General features: G+C 48.2%; 1 protein-coding gene across 3 annotated transcripts in view; it reads right to left on the minus strand.

The window, feature by feature from the left end:
• Positions 1-120: 120 nt before the first annotated feature.
• ehmt1b (euchromatic histone-lysine N-methyltransferase 1b) overlaps positions 121-19,821 on the minus strand; it is a 25,433-nt gene continuing 5,732 nt past the window's right edge. For 2 of the 3 annotated variants that reach the window (XM_017438561.3, XM_017438562.3), the window contains exons 2-26: positions 16,786-16,867; positions 16,228-16,706; positions 13,062-13,257; positions 12,831-12,979; positions 12,317-12,478; positions 12,109-12,180; positions 11,899-12,001; positions 11,681-11,791; positions 10,550-10,827; positions 9,368-9,600; positions 9,061-9,282; positions 8,897-8,979; positions 7,199-7,305; positions 6,985-7,107; positions 6,803-6,904; positions 5,349-5,453; positions 4,108-4,262; positions 3,837-4,007; positions 3,620-3,764; positions 3,455-3,532; positions 3,260-3,375; positions 2,046-2,132; positions 1,890-1,968; positions 1,629-1,804; positions 121-569 (exon numbers count right to left, since the gene is read on the minus strand). In XM_017438561.3, coding sequence (XP_017294050.1) covers positions 389-569; positions 1,629-1,804; positions 1,890-1,968; positions 2,046-2,132; positions 3,260-3,375; positions 3,455-3,532; positions 3,620-3,764; positions 3,837-4,007; positions 4,108-4,262; positions 5,349-5,453; positions 6,803-6,904; positions 6,985-7,107; positions 7,199-7,305; positions 8,897-8,979; positions 9,061-9,282; positions 9,368-9,600; positions 10,550-10,827; positions 11,681-11,791; positions 11,899-12,001; positions 12,109-12,180; positions 12,317-12,478; positions 12,831-12,979; positions 13,062-13,257; positions 16,228-16,706; positions 16,786-16,867 — 3,795 coding nt within the window. In that variant the 3' untranslated portion in view covers positions 121-388. Of the gene's footprint in view, positions 570-1,628; positions 1,805-1,889; positions 1,969-2,045; positions 2,133-3,259; positions 3,376-3,454; positions 3,533-3,619; positions 3,765-3,836; positions 4,008-4,107; positions 4,263-5,348; positions 5,454-6,802; positions 6,905-6,984; positions 7,108-7,198; positions 7,306-8,896; positions 8,980-9,060; positions 9,283-9,367; positions 9,601-10,549; positions 10,828-11,680; positions 11,792-11,898; positions 12,002-12,108; positions 12,181-12,316; positions 12,479-12,830; positions 12,980-13,061; positions 13,258-16,227; positions 16,707-16,785; positions 16,868-19,601; positions 19,789-19,821 lie in introns of those variants that run through there. The other variant, XM_017438560.3, reaches the window with a different exon arrangement.

A 19,821-nucleotide genomic window follows, 5' to 3' on the forward strand; every position in this document is an offset into this window, starting at 1 on the left:
GGTGATAGACGACCGCGGAGGCGGGGGGAGGGGGGCGGGGTCAGAGGAGGAACACCCAGCTGTGCGCTGAGGTTGTCTTTGCAAAAACAAAACAAATAAAATAAAGGTAACTCGATCACAACAATGTTCACTAATTATCTTTTTTTTTTTTTTTTTAAAAAGACGACAAAATTACAGAGCTGTCCTTCCCGGTGAAGGCGTGGATGCAACGTTACAGACGGGTCTCGGAGTCTTTCTGTTTGTCTGCACGGTGGAATAAAGGAGTTCTCCCGGGATCCGATTGTGCATCTGGACCACAGATTGGTCCTCAGTAATGACGAAAGTGTTGTTACAGTACGAGTGTCACCTGGTAAAAGGTTCAGAGTGGCGGTGACGACTCGTTTTTTTTTTACGACGGACTGTTGGAAGAGCTGGTGTCGGGCAACGCGCTGGGCTGCTGCTGGTCCTCCGGCGTGCTGTCGGCCTGCAGGGACGCCATGGCCACCGACGAGTACTTACACTTGGGGGAGCCGCACTCGCAGCTGAACTGCTTGCTTTTGACTTCCCAGAAGTGGTCGCCGTAGTTGAACCTGAGGAATGGAGAAAACACGTCAACACTTTGTGCTCCGAACGGTCCGACGACAAACGGAAAACACTTCAGATGAACAACAAACACACGGCGTGGAGAACCTCCTCCAGCAGCAGAACCCTCACTGGGTTCCTGTTTGTCTCTGATGGTTGTGGAGGAGTTGTGGCCCACTCTTCTTCCCAGCGTTGGTTTCTGCTCAGCTCTCTGAGGTTCTGGTTCTGGACCGTTCTGCTGTGTTTGGGATCATTGTCCTGTTTGGTCGGACAGACGGCCTCACATCTGACTCCAGAATCAGCCCAAACCATCAGCCCTCCGCCGCCGTGCTGACAGCTGCAGTGCATTCTGGGTAAACATCTGTCCTCTGGTTCTGGTTCTGGTCCAGGAGTCTTCTGGTTCCTTCAGATGGAACTTTACAAACCTAAGTCGTCCTGCTTTATCGTTTTTAGAGCAGTGGTGTCCAATCGTTGTCCTCAGGGGACGACTTTGAGACGCTTCTGTTCCAACAAACCTAATTTGAAGGAACAGAAAATTAACAGACTTCTGCTAAACTTGAAGACTTGCTGACGAGATAATTCAACCACTGAATCGAGTCTTTTTAACGTGCAGGACACGAGATGCTTTCTCCTGCAACACTTCCTGTCCCGTCGTGACCTTTAACCTTTAACCTGCTAACCGAGGCCTGTAGAGTCTGCACGGTCTGACCTTCAGGGTGAATCTGCCGCCACTCCTGTGAAGATCAGCAGCTGTTTTAAATGTTTTCCTCTTGAGAATAATCTTTCTCTCTGTCGAACGATGGACTCCAAACGACCTTTGACCCCTTCCCAGATTGACGGGCGGCAGCAGCTGCTTCTCTAAGGGTCATTGCTGATGTCTTTCTGCCCTGGCGTTGTGCTAACACACACCTGCTGCTTTTCCAGAGGTGGCCAGCTTCTCCTGGCCGACAGTTTACACAAAGAACTCCTGACTCAATCGTTTGTGAGGCTAAATGATCATAAAAAGTTAAATTTCAGAACATCGTTCTCATTGATCTGTTTAAAAGAAGATCAGGTGGAAGGTTTACCCGAGCTCTTCGCCAGCCTTGATGTTTTCACTGGCAAAGAAGGCAATGTGTGGGAATCGGAGGTCCTGGTGTGTCGTGAAGACCCGACAGGCAAACAAGTTGGGCTCGCACATGTGGTTCAGGAAGCGGCTGACGTTTCCGTAGAAACGGGCGTCGATGCAGTAGAGGTCTTCAGGCTGGAAGGGAAACGACGGAGGTGAAAGGCTGGAACTGAAGGTTTTTAAATCGCCGCCGCCCGTCCGTCCGCGTCGGGAACCTCACCTTGTCGTCCAGGCTGAACAGGTACGCGTCGTTCTGTCTCATCTCCGCTTCGGCCTCCGTGATGATCTCACCCACGTACCTGTCGGGAGAGCGGAGAACGATCAACGTTCGGCGGTTCGAGAGAGAAACCTCAGCGCGGCTGTGTCCGTAACTCACTCGCACACGAAGGTCCCCTGCGGTATGTCCTGCAGAGCCCGGACCCCCCAGCCCTTTTTACTGGTCCTGAAAAGCTGGAGTCTGGTCCTGGAGGCGGCACAGCAGAACAAAAATCACCTAAACGAGCTGCAGACTGTTGGGAACTGATCCCTGGATTCACTGGATTCGGAGCGTTTGGACCCATTTCTGCGTGAAATGGCTTTAAAAACTCGATTCTAGGCCGACGTTATAATTCAATCTACCACAGCACGGTTCAGAAAGAACGACCGTCAGATTATTATTATTATTTATCATCGACGTGGTTTTCAAAGCTGGACATTCGAGCTACGAAAACTTGGCGCCAGTTGTGTAAACAACAGAAGAGCTATGGACAACGTTGGCCCTGTGTTGTTGCTGTTTTTTAAACTTATGGGGATTCTCCTGAGACTTCAGGAAGAGAGGCGCAGTGGAAGAAATGCTCTGGATGCCGCCATTGTTGCGCGGAGTAGGACAGCTGTTATCAGCCGGAGATTTCAGGCTTTACAGGCCTTCAGCTGGGGGACAGACGGCATAAACGTTGCAGGGTAAGCTAACGCTGTTGTTTATATTCCTACCGTTTGCTCTTTATGCTTGCATCTGGCCACACCCACGACCAATGAGCGAACAGGAGCTAAGCTTGCGCCGCCCACCCGGCTGGCCCGACTCCGAAGCAGGGACCAAAGAAGCAGGGACCGGCCTCGAAAAAAGGCCGGTGGAAACGCTCGCAAAGCAAGCGGAGTAGAGTGGAGCCGGGACCTTTAGAGCCGGTGGAAAAGTGGCAGAAGTTCAGACAGGTTCTAGACGCCCACGACAGCCGCTGCGACTCTCCTCCAGGTCCGGAAGAGAAACCCAGACCTCCACCTCCTCTGGGACGCTCTCCAAATCCTCCTGGAGGATCTCGAACTGTTCCCAGACCAGAGAGGATCTGGATCGGCCCAGGGATCTCAGCCGACTCGTGTTGTTGTGGAGCTGGACGGAGGAGGCTCGTTTCAGCCGATGACCCCCGGGTGAGGGTTCGAACAGACCTTTCGGACCTTTACCGGGACGGACTGGAGCGACGCCTTCATGACCCCGTCGCACAGGAACCGACACCAACCGCGGCCTCGGACCCTCGCAAACGCTTCGAGACATTCCGGAGACTTTCTCTCGTCCGCGGCCCGGCAGAAAAAAGAAACGAAAAACCGCGTCCCTCGTACCTGAGTCCGTTCTGCACCACCCGGTTCTTGCAGGTTCTCCAGCAGGAACAGGCGTGGTTGCACTCGAAGATGAGCGGTGGCTCCTCGCGGCAGAACTCGGGCAGGAGGCAGCCGCTCTGTAAAAAAAAAAAAAAAACACGCCTCGTTAACGGCGCGAAGGAGCGCGGGGAAGCGTGCACGCGTTCCAGCGCTTACCTTGTCGTACCAGCAGCGCAGGCTGAGCTGTCCGCACATGCAGATACTGGCGGAGCAGTCCTCTTTGCAGACGCAGTACTGGTAATCAGAAATTTTTTTTAAAAAAATCCAGACTTCGTTTTAAATTTCCTTCGACGGCGCTCGACGACGGCACTTCCTGCTCACCTGCAGGTGCGTTATGTTGCGGTCGATATTCATGGGGGAGGTGACGCAGTTCTCAGAGATGTATTTGTAGTCGTCGGGGAAGGGTTCGCTGTCCACAGAGTTCACGCAGGGAATGGGAACCCGCTCCTGGCCTAAGGACACGTCACTGCGAACAGACGGAGGATTACTTCCTGCTGCGAATCTGAACGCCGACGCTCGGAGTCCGTCCCGAGCCCACCTGCGAAGGAGCTTTTCGTCCGCCGGACTCGGCCGGCTGCTCTTGGCGTCCCGCTCCTTCCTGTTGGCCTGCAGGGTGGCCCAGGCCTTCGAGTTGTGGCTGCAGCAGTCGGGGGGCGTTTCCCCCTCGCGGTTCCTCAGAAACACGTCGGCTCCTCGAGACAGGAGGAGTCTGAGGAGACAGAGATCAGCGACAAACCCCGTTTATCTGAGATCGGGCGGGTTTTTTTGTTTGTATTGTTTTTCAAAAGAGAACCGCCGGGGCTCTTTACTTGACACAGTCCAGGCGGTTCTCCCGGGCGGCGATGTGCAGAGGCGAGTCTCCGTGGACGTTGACGGCCTGCAGGTCGCTGTGGGCGTTCAGCAGCAGCTCGGTGATCTCCACGCTGCCGGAGAACGCCGCCCAGTGAAGGCAAATGTTTTCTTCCTGAAGGGGTTCGTTAAAAAAAAAAAAGAAACGACAAGTTTACTTAAATGAGGTCCCAGAGACAGGTAAACTGAAGAGGACCTGAGCGTTTACGGCTGTGGGGGAGGAGCTACAGGGCAAAGGGGGAGGGGCCTAAGGTGGGCTTGTTCGAATTTTTGGGGGCCGCTGTTATAAACGACATTCGCCGCAGGTCAGCGTTTGAAAACAGGAAGTCAAGACTCGCTCTGCGCCAGTTCTGATCAAAAATAGGGGATCATGTGACGCACGAGGAGCCAATCGGGAGGAAACCGTAAATCTGTTGGTAATCTGAGCCCTCCGCTTGGACTGGCAGGAAGTGAAACTCCATGTTTTAGATAAGACAACCGCTTCAAATGAAACTACAGCGTTCCTTCGCCTAAATATGATGACCTGTCGGGCAAATAATCATTTAAGGTCGATCCACTGCCAGCAAATATCAAAAACCTTCAATAAATACGGCCTGAAGTTCATCAGACGGGACGAATTCTCTTCAAGTTCGTTAATCCTGAGTGCTAGCAACAGAAAACTAATTAAATTATTATTAACCAGCACGGGTTAACCAGGAGCTGCTGGTTAACGCTGCGGTAACGAGGACAAAATGGCTTCAGACACTTTTCCTAAAAGCCAGCGTCTCACCGCTGGTTTCCAAAATGCCCCGAAACGTCCGTTCCTAATTTTACGTTCAAACAAAAAAATAAAAACAATTCACGAAACAAATCCTCTCTGAAAAGAGCCACAGTGTCGTCCACGAGACAACTGGGAGTTCGGTGACCTCTGAAACCAAACCTGCTTGGAGAGGAAAAATTTAAAAATAAATCGAGACACTTTGTGTTTAAACTGCAACAAAAATAACTGCAGGAATGTGGTGCGTAAATCCCAGTTAAAACTCATATTTTCTTGCAATTATCTCGTTTTTATTAACAGAAAAAAACACTGGAATGATGTTTTTACTTCCACCTGGTGGAAGATGGTGATGTGACAGATAAATAAACACGCGCAGCTCGTTTTGGTTTTATCACGTGAAAAAGGAGCTGCTTGTTGAAAAGCTGGGGAAGTTAAAGAACCGACCTTGTCCCTGACGCTGATGTCGGCCCCTCTGGACAGAAGCAGCTTCACCTGGTCCACGTGTTTGTACTCCGTGGCCCAAATCATGGCCGTCCAACCGCCGTCGTCCTGGAAAAATAAACAAATAAACAAACAAACATGTTCCAGGTCAGACACGAAGAGCCAGCAGCTCACGTTAAAGGGTTAAAACGTTCAAATGAAGATTGAAATTTTAAAAAAAGAGAGAAAAAAAAAATACGTTTAAGCTAAAAGGAGCAAAACATTAGCTTAAAGCAGCAAAATGATAGCAACATGCTAAAGAAAAGCAAAATGCTAGCTTAAAAATAAAGATAGCAACAAGCTTGCAAAAAAGCATAAAAGCTAGCTAGATGCCAAAAGTATTAAAAGGCTAACTAAAAGCTAAAAGTAGAAAAATGATTGATAGCTAGAAGCTAAATGTTTTTAAAGGCTAGCTAAAGTAGCTAACCTAAAAGTAGCAAATAACAAAATATGCTAACTAAAAGTTTAAAGTAGCAAAAGGATAGCTTAAAGTATTAAAAGGCATGCTATAAGCTAAACAGAGTCAAATGATAGCTAGTAGCCAAAAGTAGCAAAATGTTAGCTAACAGATAAAAAAGGCTAGCTTAAAATAGCAGAAGCTAGCTGAAGTAGCTAACCTAAAACTAGCAAATAACAAAATGCTAACTAAAAGTTTAAAGTAGCAAAAGGTTAGCTTAATGTATTAAAAGGCAAGGTAGAAGTTAAACAGAGCCAAATGATAGCTAGTAGCAAAAAGTGGCAAAATGTTAGCTAAAAGATAACGTTGCAAAAGACTCACTAAAAGTTATGAAAGGCTAGCTAAAAGTAGCTAAATTCTAAAACTAGCAAAAGGTTTGCTAAAAGATGAAAGTAACAAAATGCTAATTAAAAATGGTAGCTAAAAGTATTAAAATGCAAACTAGAAGCTAAAATTAGCAGAACAGTAGCTAAAACCTACAAGTAGAAATAGACTAACTAAAAGTAGCTAAAGGCTTGGTAATAAAAAAGTAACGAAATACTAATTAAAAGTTAAAAGTAGCAAAAAGCTAAAACCTAAAAGAAGCAAAATGCTACATGCCACAAGTAGCAAAAGGGTAACGAAATGTAGCTAAAGGCTAGCTAAAAATACCAAAGTCTACCTGGATGCTAAAAGTATTAAAATAGTAGAAAAATACTGGTTATAAATAAAGTGAAACATTTTAAAAAGTATAAAAGTTACAAAAACCAAAAGTTATCTCCTGAACGAGCCGAACATTTTGACAAGTGACTAAAACGGCAGGAGAACTTGGATTGCAAAATGATAGAGAGAAAGAAAACTAGCAGAGAAATCATAAAGCCTAGCAGTGAGAGGACATAATTAATTAAATCAGATAAGAGCCTAAAAAAGTTCGAACGTCTCGTGTTTTGAATCAAGTCTTCCTCCTCGCGGTTTCTCTCACCTGACAGTTTATGTTGATGAGTCCCATCAGCAGAAGATGCTCAACGATCTTGTAATGACCGGACTTCGCCGCTAGGTGGAGACACGTGAACCCTTCGACGTCCTGCAGACGAGAGCAGAAACAAAAAAAAACCCATCGAGAAGCGGATCGTTTACGGCGCCGGGCGTCGGTACGGGACGGACCTTGTGCGTGGCGCTGGCCCCGGCTCGCAGCAGGTACAGGACCACCTCCATGTGGTTGTTCTCGCAGGCCTCCATCAGGGGCGTCCGCTGGTCCTCGTCGGACGTGTCCAGGTTGGCGCCGGCCTGCGGGGGAGGAGGAAGAGCGTCGCACATCAGACACCTGACGTCAGGCCGCTACCGTTTTTAAAAAGTACCGCCGTTCCTCCACCGTTACCTGGACGAGCATGTGGCAGATGTCGGAGAACCCTCCCTCGGCTGCAGCGTGCAGCGGCGTGCGCTTGTTCTGGGAGTCCATCTTGAAGTTCGGGTCGATCCCGTCCACTGGTAGGAGAACACAGAACAACGACTCGAGTCAGCTCTTATTTCTTTATGGACCACAGCCGAAAACGACCAGAGGCAGCTGATTCAAGATGGCCGCTACAGCCAACTGACCAACAGCGGCGCCAACACACCATGCAGGACGTTACTTTAAAGGCTGGACCAAAACAGACCCAACTCTGTCATGTTTTAAATAACTCTGGCATAAAATCTGATTTTTCTCTCAGCTGTTCTCTTTTTAGGGGTCTCCACAGAGTCGTCCTCCATCTATCTGTCTTCTGCGTCCTCTGTCCTCTGTCCAACTCCTTCCATGTCCTCTATATGCCCTCTGTCCCTCCTCTGGACACGTCCAAACTATCTCAGTCTGGCTTTCCTTTAAAGAAGACCGGGAAGTCCAATTTTTCTACTGTAAAAGCTAAAAGTAGAATAATTATAGATAGCTAGAAGCTAAATGTTTTTAAAGGCTAGCTAAAGTAGCTAACCTGTAAGTAACAAATAACAAAAATGCTAACTAAAAGTTTAAAGTAGCAAAAGGCTAGCTTAAAGTAGCAAAAGCTAGCTAAAGTAGCTAACCTAAAATTAGCAAAAAACAAAATGCTAACTAAAAGTTTAAAGTAGCAAAAGGTTAGCCTAAAGTATTAAAAGGCATGCTATAAGCTAAACATAGCAAAATGATAGCGAGTAGCAAAAAAAGTAGCAAAAGGTTAGCTCAAAGATAAAGTTGCTAAACACTCTTTAAAAGTATTAAAAGGGTAGCTAAAAGTAGCATAAAGGTAGCTAAAACCAAAAAATAATAAAATGCTAACTAAAATTAAAGGTAGCAAAAGGCTAGCTTAAAGTAGCAGAAGCTAGCTAAAGTAGCTAGCTAAAGACAGATGGAGTCGTCCTCCATCTAGCTGTCTTCTGCATCCTCTGTCCAACTCCTTCCATGTCCTCTATATACCCACTGTCCCTCCTCTGGACACGTCCAAACCATCTCAGTCTGGCTTTCCTTTAAAGAAGAGCCTTTAATTAAAGTGGTTTCCATCGATAGTTTAGACCAGGGGTGTCCAGTCCTGGTCCTGGAGGGCCACCATCCTGCAGGTTTTGGATGTTTCTCTGCTCTTCTGCAGGTCTTCAGGTTCTGCGAAAGCCTAGTAATCACTCAAATCAGGTGTCAAAGCAGAGAAACATCCTGCAGGATGGTGGCCCTCCAGGACCAGGATTGGACATAAAACCAGCTTTGACGTAGTTTCTCCGGTAAAGTTTTGAAAAATAAGGGAGAAAACAGGTCTTATAAACGCTAAATGTGTCCTATAGACCTCCGTCTTTGTAAGTATTGGTGTTCAGAAAACACTTGTGCATTTATATTTATATGATAATGTTGCTTTTGTTGTTTTAATTCATGTAAATACTGGTGTGATACCTTAGTATATGTTTTGGTCCAAAACATATACTAAGGTATCACATAATAGACATATACCAAAACCTTTGGTATATGTCTATTTTGGATTTATAGCCCCCCCTGGAGAAAACTCCACCAGCCGCCACTGCCCTGAAGAACTGCCGTCTGTCTGCCGGCCTCACCTGAGATCCGGATCAAGGATCAACGTACCCAACATGTGCACCACCTTCTTCAGTTCCCCTTGTTTGGCCGACAGGTAAAGTTGCTTCGGGTGGAAACGCAGTTTCTTGGGTCTAACAGAAAAAAAAAACAAAGTTTTATTGTCACTTAAGACTAAAACGACTCTAACGCGACTCTCCGGCAGCCGAGCTTACTTCTCCGTGTCCAGAGCAACCAGGATGCTCTCCAGAGTTTCTCTCGGCGCGACCCCCGACAAGAGGGTCGGCGGCGTGGTCGACTCCGTCCCCGCCTGCAGAGGGGCGGTCCTGGACGACCCGGGAGCAGCAGAGGGGTCGAGCTCGTGGGCGGACGAACGGATGGAGAGCGAACTGTCGGCCCTGCCGCTGACTTCGGCCGCCGGCGCCAAATAAGACGAGCTGAAAACCCAACGAGAACCACGGGTTAGTTTCTTCCTCGCGTCGGAAGGGCGGTTTAAGAACAGACGGCGCTTTGTTTTTTTACCTTCCGGTGGTCGTGTCTGCTCGGCCCTCGGGGGCCCCGGGCGTGGCCAGGCCGTGCACCGGTGCTTCGGGGACCGTGGAGGTGGTGTCCGCCTTGGCGATGGTGACCTCCTTGGCCTTGCTGGCCTCTTCCCCGCAGTGAGGACAGAAACTCTGACCTTTCAGCACCGAGGCGCAGGCGCGGTGGAAGCGGTGGGAGATGCTGACGTCCGGCTGGCACTCCATGAAGGTTCCCTGAGAAGCAGGAGAACGTCTCAAACACAAACCCTAACCTTTCACCCACAAACATCCTGTCATCCAGAGATGTTCCAGTCAGCATTTCCTGTCCAATCGGAGTCATTTAATGCTAATACTTTTATTTTAATACCACATATGAAGACAAACCACGCCCTGTTAGATTACATTCAAGTCTTTTCTGCAACTTCGCAGAGATAACAGAGAAACTTAGAGCTCGCTCTCACCAGCGACGCTCCGGATCCTCCGAGGGGATCCCAAAACATTCCCAGGACACAATCTCCAGGGTCTGCCCTGGTGTCTCCTCCCAGTGGGACATGAACAGAAGACCTCCAGGAAAAGTTGTCCGGGAGGGGTCCTAATCAAATGCCTGAACCACCTCAGCCGACTCCTTTCGACGAGGAGGAGCAGCGGCTCGACTCCGACGGAGCTCCTCACCTGATCTCGGCCAGCCTTCGGAGGATTTGTATCTCTGAGGGTTGGAACGCTGAGGGACCAGTAAACCGAGAGCTTCAGGCTCGAGTCTCCTGCTCCATCCTGCCACCACCCTCGAGCAGGGCTGCCAGGTACCCTGAACTTCTCCTCTCGAGGCTATGAAGATGCCAACGGAACCCCGACGCTCCCAAGCCGGACACCCTCCTCCTCTACAAGTCCGTCTCGAAACCCCGTCCATGAGCACCACAAACAGGACAGGAGACAGGAGTCCAACCCTCAACGAGAACGAGCTCGATGATCCTGACACAGCTCTCGTTTTGGCTCTACAGGAACAGGAGAGCCCTTAAAACTGACCTCGGTTCTTGCTGACTTTGAGGCTGCTTGTTGACTTAAAAGTGATCTGAGTTGGCGACAGTACTGGTCTCCGTTAGTCTATACAAAGAGTCCTTCGGCGTTCATCTGTGGCGTTTCTAACCTCGCAAACGAAGGCGTTAGAACCGGTGTGAGGACTCACCGCTCTGCAGAAGAAGCCGCAGCCGGGACAGCACTGGTGCTTCACCATGCCGCCGCGGTGGTCCTCGCACAGGACCAGCAGCTGGACGGAGTTGGAGGGGCGCATCATCTCGTGCTTCAGCACGGCGCTTTGGCAGCGGGTCAGCTGCCCGTCGACGCTCTCCGTGGCCATGCACTTCCTGTCCGCCAGGATGAGGATCTCTCGACTTTTGGGCGTCTCCATGCGGCAGCTGCAGAGCGGGAGCTCCTGGGCCTCCTCCACGGCCGACTCCGAAGGCTCTGAAAGGAAACAAAATGAACTCCTGGAAGTCAAACTTCATCTAAATTCGGATCCACTTAGTTAGAAGGTTTCAACCAAAGACAGTCTCCAACTCATCTGAATTTTGTTGCCGGTGTTCCAAATTTGTGAGGCAGTAGTCCAGGTCTAAGGATGGACTCATGATGATAATAAGCCAACAGGTGATTTCTATGCTGAAAATTGGACATTTTCACAATAAACTTATTATTAAAATTTCCATCAGACTCTTTTTTTTAAAGAGTTGCAGCTGGCACACATTGGCACAGCAAGGATGGAGGAGAAGAAATGTTTTCCTTGATGACTTTTGAGAAGTCAGGAAGGATTTTCTCTCTCTTATGAAGTTTTGCGCCGAGTCCAGATGCAGGACTGGCGCTTCGAATGTCCCGAAAATATGGAGTGCAGTTTTTACATGCGGTGCACACGAAAACACACCGAGATTTTTAAAAAAAACTGGACGCTCAAAACGCCTGTTTTTTGTGGTTGTGAAGCCAGTGCACCGCAGTGACGAGGGTCGGAGCGGCGCTTCTCTTTGAAGTGGTCCGAACCAGAGTTCTGATAGGAATTCCCACATCGGAGTTTACGGATCCAAATCTGAGGGAGGTTTTTGTCTTTCAAGAAGCCAAAAACACATCAGGGGGGTCACGGAAAAAGCCAAAAACACCTGAGTATTTAAAAAAAAAGTATAATCATCTTTTTTTGTTGAAAATGTTACAATAAGCATATTTTGTGATTTTCTTTCAACTGATATTGGCTTCAGTTCAGCTTTAAGTTTTGCCTGAAATGAAGGTCGATGCGTTGAACATCGCTGACTCGGCTGGTTTCTCATGAGCTCACCTTTACCGGGAGACGTCTTGCTGAGGAGGCTCAGGGACTCGAACGGGAGGATCTGAGTGTGCCGTTTGTCTGAATGAGCTGAAGTCTGAGGCTGAACGTCCGCCTCCGGTTCTGAACACAAAAAACAAACAGTAAACAGTAAAGGAACGCTCCGAAGTTTTCCGCACTGAGGGAATACTGACGGTGGAACGTAAAGAGGCAAGAAAACAACCAACGACCTTTGCTGATCATCCTCCTTTTCCGTTTCCTGGAGGGGCGGAGCCACGCGCTGTCCGCTTTTGCTTTCTTTTTCAGCTTCTTCTTCAGGCTGGACTCGGTGCTCTGAGGCGGACAGGTGGGAGATTACTTCTGCTTCGCCCTCAGCCCACAGGTGAGGTTTAACTTTCCGAGGACGCCAAAAAGGACGAGAGACGGCAGGAAGGTCTTACCAAGTCCGACTCCGTGCCCTCCTCTTCGTCCTCCTCTTCCTCAGACTCCTCAGATTCCTGCTCGTCTTTCGCCTCCACCAAAAATAAGAAGAACAGAGTCCATCAGCAGCATTTTACACACACACAAATCCGCAGCACACACCGATCGGACACTTTCAATAAACTCGGGATCATTTTAAGAAGCGAGGAAACAACGTTCCACTCCCACCTGATTCATGGCTCCAGGTGTTTCCTGGACGGCGGCGGCGGCGGCGGCGGCGGCGGCGGCTTCTCCGGCTCGCTGATCCTCCTCAGACTCCACGTCTTCCGACTCTTCCTCCTCAGATCCGTTTCCCACCTTCTCCCCGTTGATGTTCGCCACCTCTTTCGCCTGATTCGAAAGCCGAGACCAGTCGTCTGGTTAGAGTCTTCTAAAAGTTTCAGACGATGGTCCAGTCCTGGTCCTGGAGGACCACGGTCCTGCATGGTTTAGATGGTTCTCTGCTTTGACACACCTGATCTGAACGACTGACTGATTAACAGGCTTCTGCAGAACCTGAAGACCTGCTGAGGAGCAGAGGAACATCTAAAACCTGCAGGATGGTGGTCCTCCAGGACCAGGATTGGACACCCCTGGTCTAAAGGTTTATAGATTAGCTTTCAGATGAAGCGTTATGAAGTTTATGAGATCGGCCGTTAGCTAAAAACATGAAGTATTTCGTTATTAAACGAGGAGCTCGGACCTGTGGGATCTGAGCAGACTGTTGGAGCTCCTTAAACATCTCCAGCATGGTTCTCTGCTTCAGCACTTTGGTTTTCTTCTTGGGAACCAGGCTGTACGTTCCCATCCTCCTCTTCTTCTTCCGAGACGAAAATCCAGCCGAGTACGGCCCTGCAGCGGGGGAGAAAACAGGACGCGGCGTGACAATCGGACCCGTTCCAGCCGGACCTCATCCCGACGGTTTGTGTCTCACCTGGATGGAGCTTGGCGGGAGCCGGAGAAGCCGAAGGAGCCGAAGGAGCTGCGGGTTCTGACGGAGCAGTTTGTGCTGGAGCAGGCCCGTCCGATGGGCTCTGAGGTAGGTGGTTCTGAACGGACTCCTGCGCGTCCGGCGCCAGCTGAGACTCCATTTTGGCACTCTTCGCTTGTCTCAGCTCCCGGTTCAGAAGCTGCAGGCGACAGAAAGACAAACGGTTTAAAGTCCTGGGGAGGTTTCAGCTGTTTTAGCTGATCATTTAGCTCGTTCAGGAGACGGCTGCTGTGACTTTTAGTTATAGGAACTTTGTTTCTTTATTTACAAATATTTATGTTTCACCACAAAAAAACAAAGATTTCATCAGTTCAATGAAAAATACTGTTTTCCTTGAAACCTGCTTCAGCAACTCTGCTGCTACTTTTAGCTTTTAGCCAGCCTTTTGCTACTTTAAAGCTTTATGTATTATTTTCTTATTTTAGCTAGCTTTTTGCTCTTCTTGGCTTTTAGCTAGTGCTCTGCTTCTTTTAGCTTTTAGCTAGTCTTTAGTTACTTTTAGGCTTTGTCTTGTTATTGGCTACTTTTAGCTAGCCTTTTGACACATTTAGCTTTTAGCCAGCCTTTTGCTACTTTTAAGTTTAATGTATTATTTTCTTGTTTTAGCAAGCGTTTTGCTCTTTTTGGCTTTTAGCTAGCCTTTTGTTACTTTTGGGCTTTGTCTCATTATTGGCTACATTTAGCTAGCCTTTTGTTAGTTTTAGCTACTATTTTGCAACTTTTAGCTTGCCTATTGCCAATTTTACTTTGGAGTCATTGTTTCGCAACATTTAACTAGCACTTAGCTACTTTTAGCTTTTAGCCAGCCTTTAGTTACTTTCAGGCTTTGTGTTGTTATTGGCAACTTTTAGCTACTATTTTGTGACTTTTAGCTAGCCTTTTGTTAGTTTTAGTTTCAAGTTGCAACATTTAACTAGCATTTTGCTACTTTCAGGCTTTGTCTAGTTTTTGCTACATTCAGCTAGTATTTTGCTCTTTTCGGCTTTTAGCCAGCCTTTTGCTAATTTTAGGCTCTATGTATAATTTTCTTATTTTAGCTGGCATTTTGACACTTTTAGCTAGCGTTTCCCCTTTTTTGCTTTTAGCCAGTATTCTGCTTTTTTTTTTTTTTAGCTTTTAGCTAGTCTTTTCCATTTTTCAGCTTCACCCAACTCAGTTTCGACTTCATCAAATTTCAGCTGTTTTTCAGCCCTCAGCGCTAACATTTGCATTTTAGCATTTTCACAGTTTTAGCTAAAAACAATTCAACATTTATTGTTTTTGTTCAAAACTAATTTTAGTTTTATATAAATATCTTTAAACACTTCAGTTGGAAAGTAGATACCCACAGCAAACCATAATCAAACAATTAAAATAAAAAAATTTACCTAATTTTAAGTCTTTAGTTAGACCAAACTGACGACAAAAACCTTTAATTAACATTTTAATTAATCCTCCTCCCAGTAAATATTTCTCAGTCAAATAAAGATCGTTTTCAGCATTCGTGGTCAGAAGTTTCCTGAACGTCGTCATAATTTTGGAGCTTTTAAAGTCTCCAACCAGCTTTCGGCTGATAATCGACTCTTCTTCTTGGCGGATTTCAGTTAAAATGGCACCTTTCCTGGTCCGCTGAGACACCCAGCTGTGTCCGAGGTTCGCCCGTCCAGCTGCTATTTTGAGGTGAAGTCGAAGAGTTTTCATTATCCAATCGAATGGGGGCCCCACATCATGATGCTACCACCGCCGTGCCTGGCTTCTGGTGCAGTGTTCTTCGGTTTACTCCTCCGAGCGTCCTTCTCGTCTCTGAGGCCAAACGGCTCGATCTTCGTCTCGTCCGACCGCTAAAACTCCCCCCCTCCGAAGACATTAGGAGTGCGGCTTTTGGAGGCGGAGCTTCTTTCTCGGTCCTCTCAGTCCACGTTGACGTAAGCTGTCCTCGGTGTGGACGGGGACACTCTGGTGTCCCAACAGTTGGAGCCTGGGCTCTTCCTGAACATCTGAGCCAGTTTCCTTCCGTCTGATGAGTGTTGGTCGGTCCAAACAAATCCTTTCCACGTTGGCGAAGAGAAACCACCAGCTGCAGTCGATCACCAACTGAAGTCAACGCACCTTGGTTTTCTCCGGTTTAAATACCTTCTAGACCCTTAAATGTGTTAAAAATATTAAAAGTGTCTGTTGTATTTGTAAATCCATTCCACCTTGGAAAAAAGAGCGGTTCAAATAAATCCTTAAAAGCCCAAATTGATGTGATTCGTGCCCCTGATGAGTTTGATCGACTGCATGTGTCCTTAAATCAAAGATTTGTAAATACAGATTACATTACAGCCATGTGTGCACGTTCATAAGGAGAATAAAGCTTTCTGAGCTGAAAAACAACTCGAATAAAAGGCAGCAGTTTATTATGAAAAATGCAATTAAGGGTTTTTAATTTGGGATTTTTCACATTAAAGGAAGAGATTTTATGGATTTTTAGTCGTTGTGAGGGCTTGAATCCTGCCTGACACTTTAACCCGAGCGCGCCTAATTAATCACGATGATCGCAGCTCAGCTTCTGCGTTTTAACTAAGTTTTAAGCAAGATTTTTTGGGGATTCGGACTTTTCATCAAGCTCCCTTCTTTGCTCGTTTCGGTTCGTTACACGTTCAACAGCTGACTCCGCGGCTCAAGGCTTTCCCCGGTTTAAAAACAATCGGAGCAACAAGCCGTCCCTCGAAAAAAAACGTTGTTTGTTTTTTTTATAATCGACGCTGAGACGGGAACACGTTTGAGCACCGGACCCGAGCTTCTAAACGGAGCGGAAGCGAAAGGAAAACTCTCGTTTTCCGCCTCGTTTAACGGCCAGGAAACGGTTACTCCTCAGTCCTGCTCTTAGGGGATAAACGGCAAGAAATACGCTGATTTTTTTGACACTTAGGAACTAATTAGCAGCCTGCTTTCTAAACCTTACGATCCCTTCATGTTCATATCAATCAAGCCCATCTGATTATGCTAACGACGCTCCATTTTTATGCAAACGTTGGCTGATTATTATTAAAAGATGGGACTGGAAATCCGTGCAGGACTTTCCTCGCATTATAAATTCTGCATTTTTTAATAAATGTGCCGCAGAAGAAGGAAAGACGACCCCTACCTTCTGTGCCGGGCTGACCGCAGGTCTGGACATGGTCTTGCGGGCTCTGTGTACGGTGACGGGCGCCGAGGTCGGGACAGGAGACAAAGCGGGGCCATTTTTAGTGTCCGGCGTCCCCTGTCCCGACGCGGTCCCAGCACTGGGGGCAGTCCTTAAAGCACCTGAGCTCTGCGCGCCCCCCGCGGACGCCTTGGCCGTTTGCTCCCCCGTCGGCGACCTGTTAGTCCTGTGGGGGGGGGGTCCCGAACCCGCAGCGTCCTGCTGCTGCGGCTGCTTGGCGAGAATTAATCCATTGCTTCCAGTGACGGATCCGTGGGGCGGCTCCGTGTCGGACGTGCCGTTTTCGTTCGGCAGCAGAACGGCCTTGCCGTTGCCCGTCAGCAGGTTCTTGTGCGTCGCGTTGTCGCACTCGGTGCCGTTGAGCATCGGCTCCGCTGCGACCGTGGAGCCCAGCCTCGCAGCTACCTCTCTGCCTCCATCTGGTCGACAAAAAAACAAACAATTACAACGTGATGAACACAAACGAAACCCCCCTTTTACGTTTGTCTGAAGTCTCACCTGGCTTCTCGTCTTCAATGATTGGTGGATCGAGACCCTCTTTCCTGGAGGAAGCAACAATATCCACGGCTAGACCAGCGGGCTGATGAAAGAGAAGACATTTAACACTTTAAATGATGTTATTAATTTACATTAATTACCAAAATGATGGATTATATATTCAGTTATTTTGCTCAGTGAGTCAAATGTGTAGTTTCCAAAAGTCAAAGTATTCACAAATTAGGATTTTATTGGACTTTTCTGCATCTAAAGACTCAAAATGCAGCATCAATAATGAAACAAGTCATAAGCTAACCATCTGGGTTCATTTATAAGCAAATAATTTACACAAAACCACATTTTTGGGCTTCCTAAACAAGGAGATTCACTTGAACACGCAAGGAGAAAAACCTGAGCGAATATAAATCCACCCCCCCCCCCCGTTCCTGGTGCTTTTTCTGTAATGTCATTTTCAGAAAGACAGGAAAATGGAGCCACCCCATCAGTTCCCATTGTTACTTTTTTTTCTAAAAGCGCTCAAACCCGTCAGTCATTTGCCGCACGTGGAAGAAAAAACAGGAAATGCTACACCGTCAAACGACAACCGTGAACGAGAGCGAGGAGCTGGAAGGTGCCGCGAACGCACCTCCCTTTCTCAGCAGGTCGCTCCGACCTGGAAGGCCACCATCACCGGAATCAACAACCGGTCTTCCAGGCAGATAAAGGCCGGTATGGAAACACACGAGGAGGGGGGGGGTCACATCTAGAGAGGAGCCTGAAGGAGACAGAGCCCCAAGGTCTCCTCTGACCCCCAACTGAGAGAACTGTCAATGAATCATCCTTTGAGCGTGCACCCCCCTCAATCAGGCCAACAAGTCCTCTGCAAGGACAAAAAAAACGAGGAACCATCCACGAGGAGAACCTGTGAGCGTGGAGAGGAGAAGGAGGAACCTTTCAGTCCCCCCACCCACCCACCCCCCACCACCTTTTTCATTGACAGCTACGCCAGTTGAAAACAAAAAAACACCAGCCTCTTCCCTCCCCCTAGTGGTGAACAGTGGAACTGACACTAAGGACGGAAAGGAGAGACAAGGGGGGGGGGAGGGAGGCAGAGAAAGCTGCCTGCAGATCTCTGCCGCCATTTCGCAACCAGACTGTTTACTGGCGGCGCGGCCATTGCAGCGGTTTTCCACTAGATGGGGATTGAAGGGGTCTGGAGGACTGAAGCTCCAAACGTGAAGCCAAAGCTAGGAGACGAACGGCAGCCTTAAATGTCCCATTGAACATTAAAAAAAAAAAAAAAAAAGCTGCAGCCTTGGCTTTAAAACACAAGGGTTCCAGAGAACGGTGAGCTGCGGGGGAATAAGGGTCCTGAAATTCCGGGTCCAATCCCCTCAAGTGTCCCGTCTGGACCCGGTATGTGAAGGCCTGGGCGTTCATGTTGATCTGGCCTATCTTTAGATCTGTTCCAAGAGACCTGAAAACAAACCAGAGCTACCAAAAACACAAGGCGTGAAAGGCGTTACACAATCTGATTTGTGTCAGGCACAGGAGGAACAGCCCCCAAGTGACATTTTGTTCTCCTGCCCTCAGAAATAACACGATCCGGGGTCTTATTGGCCTTACAGATCAGCTTGAAACCCGACCTCTCGCACGGCCTGGCGATAAGAAGCCATTGATCCGACGAAGGGTTTATTTTTCCCCGATAGAAGAAAATGAAATAAACCTGCAGCCCCTGTGTCAGTTCAGGATCACAACAACCTCAGTTTGCCACACCATCCTCTTACCTCCAGCCAATTTAGGGAAAAAAAAAAAAAAAAAAAAATCGACCGATCCAGGACAAAAATACTTAAAATCCAAATTTCCAAGTTTACATTGAAGATCCGTTAAAGACACGAGCGTGTACGGATCACAACTTCCGTGGAAAACGACAAATTTAAGGAAACTCGTTCGTTGCGGCATCCATCGACGGACCCGGCGAGATCTCACCCGACCTGGTGGAGCTCAGGTTGCGCGTTGGGGATCAGCCCGGGCGACTAGCACGCCGACTTTCAGCGTTCGTTGAGGCCGGTTAACTGTGGTGGCCATCTTAACCCCGGGGGGGTCGATTGGAAAAAAGCTGACGAGCTGCAGACGTGCATCCGGCGGTTACTTTGGAAGAGCTTCGTTCAAGTCGGTCCGTTGGTTCATGGGATATTTTGCTAACAGACGAACTGGGTTGACCCTTTTATCTGAAAGGCCTCCCTTAAAGTATGTGTTGGGGACAACTCTCAGGTACTACCACGCCAACTGTTAGCCAGAGTTAGAGCTCAATTTGTGTTTTTTTAAGGTAGATAGCGCCGGCTGCTTTGACTCCAAAGGTTAATTAGTTACAGATGATTTCCTGAGAGTTTCATTAAAATCCCTCCATTGGTCAATGAGATATTTTGCTAACAGACAGCTAAACAAACCTTATCAGTTACAAGGCTGGTACAACATGGATTCAAGATATAATCGGCTTGATCGCGCAGAAAAATAACCTTGAAACAGGCCACGAGGAGGCTGAGGTTTCCAGATCTTCAGGAGATCCGACTCATCTGCCCGACGGATTACGGCTGATAAGTTCTCTCCACAAACAGGACGCGGCGCGGCGTCCTCGCTCTGACAAGAACTCACGGAATCAACATCAACACTTCCCTTCGAAGAGCAAATTAGTTTCTACAAACTGAGAGAGAGGAGACGGCGACGGACGGACAAAAGGCAGCAGGTGAGGAAGACCAGACCAATTAAAGCCAACCAGGAGTGGAGGCTGAGAAGCTAACGTGTCTGCCCTCCAGGAAGCACAGGAAGCATCATACCTGCTTTCTTCTCACGGCCTCCATTGAGGAGAAGAAGGCGTCGGGGAGGGAGAGCACGTGGGTTTTGTGAGGAAGAGGGATGAGGGGGGAGGAGGAGGAGGAGGAGAAAGAGCGCCAGAATGTGCCGAAACGGACTGCTCCTCTTTCCCTTTTCTTTCCCCGCATGCACATTCACCTCGCCGGTCATGTGACCTGTTGGCTCCCTCTGTCGGTTCCACCC

The sequence above is a fragment of the Kryptolebias marmoratus genome, linkage group LG14 (assembly GCF_001649575.2).
Source record: "Kryptolebias marmoratus isolate JLee-2015 linkage group LG14, ASM164957v2, whole genome shotgun sequence".
NCBI classification, from domain to species: domain Eukaryota; kingdom Metazoa; phylum Chordata; class Actinopteri; order Cyprinodontiformes; family Rivulidae; genus Kryptolebias; species Kryptolebias marmoratus.